Source organism: Rhincodon typus, chromosome 33 (genome assembly GCF_021869965.1).
Source record: "Rhincodon typus isolate 14 chromosome 33, sRhiTyp1.1, whole genome shotgun sequence".
Lineage (NCBI taxonomy): Eukaryota > Metazoa > Chordata > Chondrichthyes > Orectolobiformes > Rhincodontidae > Rhincodon > Rhincodon typus.
This window is the reverse complement of record NC_063364.1, coordinates 22,737,748-22,747,837: the sequence shown is the minus strand read 5'-3', so window position 1 is coordinate 22,747,837 and position 10,090 is coordinate 22,737,748. Positions and strand designations below refer to the sequence as shown.

Genomic DNA, 10,090 nt, shown 5'->3' with positions numbered 1-10,090 from the left:
CTGCTGTGTTCGTCCAGCCCTGCACCTTGTTATCTCTTCATTGCTGTTATTACATTGCTGAATGGACCTGTCTAACTTCAAATCTAATATTGATCTTGCTTTTGTGCATGTCCTGTGTAGTTGTAGCCTTGTATGCCTCACTCTGTCTAACTACCCTATATCTCCTTGTTTGTTATGATCTGCCTTTACTGCTCACAACACAAAGCTTTTCACCGTACATAGATACAAGTGACAACAATAAATCAAATCAAATGACAGATCTTGATATTCATCCAGAGACTAAACTTATCAACTCACTCCATTTGGTCACAGGAAAGATGTGGTAAATTTATTTCTTCTTTGGTTAAACTTAGCACAACCACGTTCGAGGATTTAAAAAGCAACGTTGTACCGTAACTCATTCTACAAAGACAGTATTTGGAGTGTGGTCCTTCCCTACAGCTAGTTACCTTAGCTTTTCTCTTCATGGATAGCTCTTTTGTATTTCCAGTATAATCTGCCCTTAATTCGAGCTTTCCATCACTTAGAATTCCCAATACTTTAAACTTTCTGTGATGGGATCAGTGGGGACCTGCCTATCAGGAGCTGACACCCACTGCTAATTCCATGTCCGAGTTCATCAAGAATAGAAAAAATGCCTCTGGTTTTGTTCCATTTGCTTTTCTCACAATTGTAACATCCTGATAGGCTGCAGATTTAGTCTTGCCCCTTCGCTAATTTGTACATGTGCCATCTGCCTGCCAGTCTGAGTGCCTAACCTTTGTTAGTGAGCCCATCACAGCAGCGTGCAGTTCTGCCCTGTGTTTGATAGCCACACACTTTCTGTCAGGGATCAGACAGTGAGCAGGAAAAAAAACCCTCCTAATAGAGTATAGTGATCAAGAGGAGGAACCCCAGTTTCCTTAAACTCAAGCGAAAAATGCTGGAAATACTTAGCAGGTCTATCTTTGTAGAGTGGAACAAAGTTACATTTCAGGGACAAAGACTTTCCCTCAGAACCCCGAGTTATTTATTTGATTGCCCATTGGTGGGTTAAGAAGTTGATTTACACTCAACTAGCTTAACCAGACAGGTTTGACATGGGGTTGCCAGGGGCTGGACAAGACTATTGCCCTAGTAATTGGCAGCAGCACCCCCCCACACCTCCTTTTAACCTCTTTTATAATCAGCTTTTGTCAGGTTATAGAGGATTCACCTCATACTGTTTACAGCCTACAGGTGCTGAATGGGGACCATCTGAATCTGTATCTAACCTGCTGTGTTTGGCTCAATCTCAGGCATTCATTGTCTTGGTCATTCTGGTCTCACAGATGTACAGCACATCAAGAGGAGGGACATTGTTCTGAAACGAGAGCTGGGTGAGGGAGCTTTCGGGAAAGTTTTCTTGGCCGAATGTTACAATTTGAGCCCAACCAAGGACAAGATGTTGGTGGCAGTTAAGGTGAGTACACCATCTGCGCTAAAGACAATTCTCCTGCTCACTGAAAAACCCTATGGTTGTTTGTGCAGAGTAGCTTTCAATTCTGATTGTACTTTGCAATCCAAGTACTGTATATGAACTATTTACCCTGATGACTTAAGCTAAGATCTGATATTGAGCTCTGGTCCAATCTCCAGTGCAGAATGGAGACCAAGGCCTGGAGCAAGTAGACCTCTGCAGCAGTGGAAAATTGACGGTCTTGGACTACAAACAACTTTGGCTGTAGGTCCTGGCCTCTCCTTGTTTCGTCTGAGTGAAACAACCTAATTCAGACTCCTGAACTGAGATGGATTCACCCAGCAGGACCCCATATTGGCACGGTCTGTGTCACCTCACGTAGCGCCAGTGTACATTGAAGCCACTACCTATTCGTCTGATAAGATTGAATCTTCTACTAGCCCCTTGATGTCACCCTTAGAAAGATGCAACTACTACTTGGAAGGACTAGGCTTTTGGCGTGCAAGCTTTCATTGGTCAGAGCATTGAGTTTAGGAGTTGGGACGTCTTGTTGCAGCTGTTTAAGGCATTGGTAAGGCCACATTGGTGTACTGCCTTGCACTTTCTAGTTGCCCTACTATAGGAAATATATTATTAAACTAGAAAGAGTGCAGAAAAGATTTACTGAGGTGCTACCTGAACTGGAAGGCTTGACTTAAAAGGAGAGGCTAGATAGGCTGAGTGTTTTTTCCTCTGGAGAGTAAGAGACCGAGGGGGAATCCTTATAGAGGTCTATAAAATCATGAGAGGCATGGATAAGGTAGATAGCCAAAAGCTTTTCGCCATGGTAGGGGACTCTAAAACTAGAGGGCATAGGTTTAAGGTGAGAGGGGAGAGATACAAAATGGTCGAGAGGGGCAATTTTTTCACACGGAGGGTAGTGAGTGTCTGGAACAGGTTGCCTGATGTAGTGGTGGAGACGAGTCCAATTTTGTCATTAAAGAAATATTTGGATAGGCATGTGAATGGGATAGGTATGGAGGATATGGACCAAACACAGGCAAATTGGACCTGTTTAATTGTGAAAACTGGGAGGCATGGACAAGTTGGACTGAAGGGCCTGTCTCCATGCTCTAAATCTCTACGATTCTATAACTATGCTGATTGGCATTGAGAGAAGTTTATTCATGGCATTTATAACCTCCTACTGTTTCACTTTCAGCAAACATGTCCTGAAATTCCTCCATGTAAGGCTAATGTTTAATCATTGCATTTTGAGAACTTCGCCAAAACCTGTTTAGAGCACCATACAAGAAAGAAGGTGGCCATTTTGTCCATACTTCTTTTGCTTGCTCCTTGGAGAAGCTATGCAATTAAATCCACTGTGGAGATTTTTCTCCTTGCCCTGCAATTTTCAAACAAGTGTCCAGTTCACTTTTGAACAGCAGTATTGAATCTACCACGAGCACCATTCCATGTAGTACACCCCAGCTTAAGATTACACATTGCACCAAAAGAAAAGTTAGTTATCCCATCTCGAGTGATTTTGCCAATTGTCTTTAATCTGTGTCCTGACTATTCCATCAGACTCTCTGGGTTTCAACACCAATATTAAATCTCCCCTTTCCTTTCTGCATTCTAATGAGAACAATCCCACCTTCCACAATCTCTTCATAGCTAAAGTTCCTCAATGTCAGTTCTAATTAAAACCCTTTTTCACCCTCTCCGAAGCCTCGACATCCTTTCGAAAGTGTGCAGCTCAGATTGGACATGGTATTCCCGCTGAGGTCTGCACACTGGTTACAATGGTTTTACAAAGTTTCCCTGCTGAAGGATGATCATGCCAGTGTAACTGTGACCCTCCTCACTCTCTGCAGACTCTGAAAGATGCCACTGTCTCAGCACGAAAAGACTTCCAACGAGAAGCCGAGCTCCTCACCAATCTTCGGCATGAACACATTGTGAAATTCTACGGTGTCTGTGTTGATGGCGATCCTCTCATCATGGTTTTTGAATACATGAAGAATGGAGACTTGAACAAGTTCCTGAGGTGAGTGCATCAGCTGCATTTTATGAGAGCCGCAATGACGCATGGCAAATAAAAGGTAGCAAAGTGGGTGGATGGGTAACTGTCTGTGTGGAGTTTGCACATTCTCCCCGTGTCTGCGTGGGTTTCCTTCGGGTGCTCCAGTGTCCTCCCACAGTCCAAAGATGTGCAGGCCATACCAAATTGCCCATAGTGTCCTGGGATGTGTAGATTAGGGAGATGGGTCTGGGTGGGATGCTCTGGGGGTCGGTGTGGACTTGCTGGGCCGAAAGGCCTGTTTCCACACTGCAGGGATTCTATGATCTATGATCCATGAATATCTTGAGGCAACTTTGAGAGTCACTAATTTAAGTCATATGTTCTTTTTAAGTTCTTAATTGTAAGATTCAAGATGATATAATGGGTTTTAATTCAATTGCAGAATGTACAGATGGAGCTAGGTTCCACAATAATTTTATTGATATAAATATATTTTGGGTGTCTCGGTTCCAGAGATGTAGTTGTTTTCCCATGATTAATTTCCTAAGCATTTTCATTGTGCATCTATGAGACGCTTACAAATAAGTGGAGAGTGGTCTTTATTCCAGGTGACTGACTGAGAATGATGGAAAATCCTGATAGATCTGGGATAATCTAGTGATGTAAACTAAATAGATGTCTTAATATTCTTCCAACGCACACCTCATTACATTATGTTAGGCTTTCATTCAACAGGCTCACAGTGCCATTTATAATGGTTTGCAATCAGTTTATAATCACTACCCAGTCGCCTTGTGGTCACTTTCGAGTCAGTTTACAGTCACTATCTAGTTATCTTCATTTTATTTTTTCTTTATTCATTCATGGGATGAGGCCAATGCTGGCCAGGCAGCATTTATTGCCCATCCCTAATTGCCTAAGGGTAGTTACAAGTTCACTACATTGCTGTAGGTCTGGAGTCACATATAGGCCAGACCAGGTAAGGATGTCAGTTTTCTTCCCTAAAGGACATCAGTGAACCAGATGAGTTATTTCCCAACAATTGGCAATGCATTCATGGTCATCAGTAGAATCTTAATTCCAGGTATTTATTGAATTCAAATTCCACCATCTGCTGTGGCGGTACTCGAACCCTGATTGCCCAAACATAATCTGGGTCCCTGGGTTAACGGTCCAGTAATAATGCCGCTAGGCCATTGCATTCCCAGTTTTGAGTCAGTTTGCAATCATTGTCCAGCTATTGTTGTGGTTAGTTTATGATCTCTATCCAGTTATCTTGTGGTCAATTTAGGGCAGTTCACAGTCACTGTCCAGTCAGTTTATGATCGGTAAAGACGTATAAAAACTGGCTGAAATCTTTATTCTACTAATCATTTAAATTGGCAAACCTCAGTGGCCAGCACGAAGTGTTAAATATTTGAGTTTAAATCACCAAAACTCAGCATTTATGTGGCAATACCATGGCCTGTGGTTTGTCAAAAATCCTCCTGATCCTGCAAAGAGGAAGAATGACCTCTCAGGGCCTTCATCTTGTGCCCACCTGCTTCACTCAGCAAGTTGGCTTCCACATGTGCTGCTCACTGAGACTATGGTAATTGCATTGGCATCTAGTCAAAGTGATAGGTCCCCATTGATACATATGACTGATTGGCACACATCTGATGCCCCCACGTGAGCTAGCTGGGTGTCTCAGCTGTACAAAGGGCAGCAGCAGTAATACATCAGCCAACATAGGAGGTGAGTAACTACCATTTTTATTTACTTTTCATTGGACAGAAGGAATTAAAATTCCCCTAACCTTTGTGCCTGTGATTGTATCAGGAACACAACACACGTACATCTTGGAATTGATTTTGAGCATCCAATGTGAGCAACTGAGGAAATTGGTTTAAAAATAGGGGTAGAATTGGAACATTGTACATTTTACATAAAGCAGCAGAGCTGAGTAATTTAATTTCAGCTTGCATTGAATGTTAAATTTGTTTGCAGTGCAGCTAAGCATAAATATCAACTAAATTTTCCCTAACACTTACTATGTCTTTACTGTGGGTTTGATGAAGTTTGGCAGCTTCGACAGAATGTCTCAGCACCAACATCTGCTCAACAAGGAAATGTTCCAGGATTACGTTGCTTCATTTTATGTTTAAATTTATTTCCACTTTATAATGGCATGAGGTGGTTTTCATCTGCTATATTGGAACTCAGTGAAGGAGATTTACTATCACCGAGGTGCTGCAGTATGAAATTGTTTGATTGCGTGTGTTCTAACATTAGTCTCTAGCAATAGCCCATGTAGAAACTGGCTTTTGATCCTTTTCTCCCAATTGTCCAATTTATTCCAAATGGTCCAAGGTTCCCAATTCCAAATTGAATCCCAGTTGGAAAAGGATCTGGATTTCCAAGTGAGTCATGGTGACAATGAATGGAATTGCGTTGAGGTGCTGGGGGTCTTGCTTGCCTCATGGAGGGCCAGTGAGACCCCTGTAGAGTGACCCAGGCCAGAGGTATGTAAGGTAGGGGAGGGGGTGGTGGGGGGACGGAGCTGTGTGGTTTCAGAAAGACCGGAGTTGGGGGTGGGGGAGTGGTATAATTGACTGCTGAAGCCCGGCCCTCTTACACCCCCAGATGCCAAGTCCTTTATTGCACTGACTGCCTTTGATTGAAAGATGCCATAAGCTGGACATGGTTCTATCACCATGATTTTAGACACTGTGCATCCCACATACCGACATGCCCAAAGGCAACTACATTAATACCCATAGCAGCAGGATAAAAATCCTTAAATGTTCATTAATTGTCCACTTAATTCCCAATTGTTAGCGGAGCTTGTCAGTTGAACATGGACCTCCTTTCCTGAAATAACTCCACAAAGGTTGGTATCTTGTCACCAAATCACCCTTTATTTGCACATGAACAATCCTTGACTATAGTACTGCCGCACATAGATTGAGGTACCAGAGTATCAGTATCTCAGTGTCAGGGATAGCACGGTGGCTCAGTGGTTAGCACTGCTACCTCACAGCACCAGGGACCCAGGTTCGATTCCACCCTCGGGTGACTGTCTGTGTGGAGCTTGTACCTTCACCCTGTGTCTGTGTAGGTTTCCTCAGGGTGCTCCGGATTGCTAAGGCAGTATCACCAGCACATTGTCAAGGGCAACTAAGGATAGGCAATAAATTCTGGTTAAATCAGTGAGACGAATGCCCTACAAGTGAATGAAAACAAGTAGTTAGAGTGAAATAGAGGACAGCCTCAATAAGCTGAAAGGACTTAAAACAGATAAATCTCAAGGCACAGATGATTTTTTTTAATCTCAGAACTTTGAAAGAGAACAGCAAAGAGATTTGAAAGACCCTAATTGTCGTTATAGTGGGATCTGGCAAGTTTTGGGAAATTGGTCAGGTCAATGCCATGCTCATATGTGGCAAGTGTCACCCAGCAGGTATGGACAACTAAAGACGCATTAATCTTCAATACAATGTAAAATAAAGAAATCAATTATCAGAAGGATTTGTGAGCAATGTTAATAACGTGGTTTTAAATGGAAATGATCTGCCAATCTCCTCGCTCTCTTTGAAGAAATGATAACCCAGATCATTTGTGATAAACATGACAGTATGGTATAACTTAGACTTCCAAAATGCTTTAGTTGAAGTTTCACATGAAATGCTTCTAGATAAACACAAATTACGAAAATAAGGTCAAACAGATTTGAAATTGACTGTAAAAAAACTGCACCTGTAATAGAAATAATATTTTTCTATTGTTTAATTGAACGTGGATGTCACTGGCAAGACCAGCATTTTTTACCCAAACATAAATGCCCTTGAACTGTGGCTTCCTACACTATTTCCATGGATAGCTCATAGTCAGTCTCATGTGGAGTCTCATGTACACCTGTAAGACTGGCAGATTTTCTTTCATTAAAGTGCAGTAATGAACTAGATGTGTTTTTATGATAAATTGATGGTAGTGTCATGGTCAACATTACCAAAACTAGCTTCCAAATCCATATTTTTAAAAAAGTTTTGTTCATTTAAGTTCCACTGGTACCATTGCAGGGTTTTAAAGCATGCCCACAGAGCATTAACCTGCATTTCTAGATTACCAGTCTACTAACATTACCACTGTGTCACCCCTAATGGAATAGGTCAGTTCACCCAAATTCTAGAGTTGGAAATATATTGAAGAACAGATGATTGATCGAGTCTAAAAAATGTGAAATGACAAGTTCCATGGATCAGCTGAATTTCTTTGGAAGAGCTAACTGAATTCATGAATCAGGATATTCGAATGAGTTTCATTTGATTCGATTTTCAGAAGAAATTTAATTAAGTTCCACACGTGAGGCTTTTGAAACTCAAAGTTCATGCAAAAATTACTGTGTTAGTTAGCTGAGCCAACAACTGATTATGAATAGTAATGAGAAAATATGAACAAGGTTCTGACTAGAGGCATTCTGAAGACCTCTGTCCAATGTAATAGAGTCATAGAGATTTACAGCATACAAACAGGCTCTTCACTCCAAATTGTCCAAACCACCCAGTTTGCACAATTATTCTCGTCCCATTTGCCTGCATTTGGTCCATATCCCTCCAAACCTATCTCATCTATGTACCTGTCCAAACGTTTCTGAAATGACAAAATTGTACTTGCCTCCACCACTACATCTGGCAACCTGTTCCAAACACTCACCACCCTCTGCGTGAAAAAATTGCCCCTACGGACTCTTTTGTATCTCTCCCCTCTCACATTAAACCTATATCCTCTAATTTTAGACTCCCTTACCATGGGGAACAGCTGTTGGCTATCTACCTTATCCATGCCTCTCATGATTTTATAAACCTCTATAAGGTCACCCCTCAGTCTCCTATGCTCCAGGAAAAAAGTCCCAGCCTATTCAGCCTTTTCTTAGAACTCAAACCTTCCAGTCCGGGTAACATCCTAGTAAATCTTTTCTGCACTATAATAGGGTGACTGGGAGCTACAGGCAGTACTCCAAATGTGGCCTGCTGTTTTCAATGCTGAGAAATTATCAGGAAAAGAATTTTTACAATAGAATATAATTTGCAGTGCACTCCACCTATCTGGCCAGATGACTAGTTTCATCGAAATTAATGGCATTCAGGGGAACAATTAAGTAAATTTATTTAATTTCTAAGAAATGCAAATAAATTAAGTAACTAAACATGGATGGCAGATGGATTTTAATATTGATAAATGTGAGATAATTCACACTGAAATAGCTAAATTCTTCTTAGACTGATTAACAGTGGACCTGAGATCACACCCACCTGTCAGCCAATCCTAAAATGGATCTAGACAAGCATCAGAGTAGCAAGTGCTAATTATGTCCACATCAGTGGACCCACACTGAACATAAAGTGAATCCTTTATGCAACAATAGCTCGTTTTTGTAGAGTGTCATTCATGTAATAAAATGTACGAAGGCATTTCACCTGATGTTTTATTGAAGAAAAATTGACACCAGGCCACATATGGGTTATCAGATCAGATGACCAAAAGCTTTTGTTTTACTCATTTGTGGGATGTAGGCGTTGCTGGCTGGCCAGCATTTATTGCCCCTCCCTAGTTGCCCTTGGGAAGGTGATGGTGAACTGCCTTATTGAACTGCTGCAGTCCACCTGCTGTGGGTTGACCCACAATGCCATTAGGGAGGAAATTTCAGGATTTGGACCCAGTGACAGTGAAGGAACGACGATATATTTCCAAGTCAGGATGGTGAGTGGCTTGGAGGGGAATGTGAAGGTGGTGGTGTTTCCATATGTCTGCTGCCCATGTCCTTCTAGATGGAAGTGCTCATAGCTGTGGGAGGAGTTGTCCAAGGATCTTTGGGGAATTTCTGCAGTGCATTTTGTAAATAATACACACTGCTGCTAAAAAGCATCGGTGGTGGAGGGAGTGGATGTGGTGCCAGTCAAGTGGGCTGCTTTGTCCTGGGTGGTGTCAAGCTTCTTGAATGTTGTTGGAGCTCCACCCATCCAGGAAAGTGGGGAGTATTCCATCACACTCTTAACTTGTGCGTTGTAGATGGTGGACAAGCTTTGGGGAGTCACGAGTCATAGAATCCCTACGGTCTGGAAACAGGCCCTTTGGCCCAACAAGTCCACACCGACCCTCAGAACATCCCACCCAGACCCATCCCTGCCGTACCTCACCTAATCTACACATCCCTGAACACTACAGGCAATTTAGCATGGCCAGTCCACCTAGCCTGCACACCCTTGGGCTGTGGGAGGAAACCGGAGCACCTGGAGGAAACCCACGCAGACACCAGGAGAATGTGAAAACTCCACACAGACAGTCCCCCAAGGGTGGAATCGAACTCAGGAACCTGGTGCTGTGAGACAGCAGTGCTAACCACTGTGCCACCGTGCCGCCCTCTCAACAGAGGTGCAGGTGAGGTGCAGTTGGAGTCATACAACCTGGACTGCTAACTAAGAGCTAGCCATTGGCGGAACCGACAGGAGGTTCAGTTGCCTTGATCTGCAACTTCCCTTCAGTAAGTTCCAGCTGGCTCCACCAGGTTATGAGTTGTGGTCTGTGCCCTGGAAAACATGGTGCTGCAGAGGACCGAAGCTGACGGCAAGGAAACATGGAGGGTGGCCAGTACCGAAGAAGGCTGA

At 42.7% G+C, this 10,090-nt stretch overlaps 1 protein-coding gene across 1 annotated transcript in view; it reads left to right on the top strand.

The window, feature by feature from the left end:
• ntrk3a (neurotrophic tyrosine kinase, receptor, type 3a) overlaps positions 1 to 10,090 on the top strand; it is a 659,663-nt gene that overhangs the window by 587,344 nt on the left and 62,229 nt on the right. Inside the window, exons 13-14 of the mRNA XM_048615740.1 lie at positions 1,311 to 1,441; positions 3,295 to 3,467. Of these exons, the coding sequence (XP_048471697.1) occupies positions 1,311 to 1,441; positions 3,295 to 3,467 (304 nt within the window). The remainder of the gene's footprint in view (positions 1 to 1,310; positions 1,442 to 3,294; positions 3,468 to 10,090) is intronic.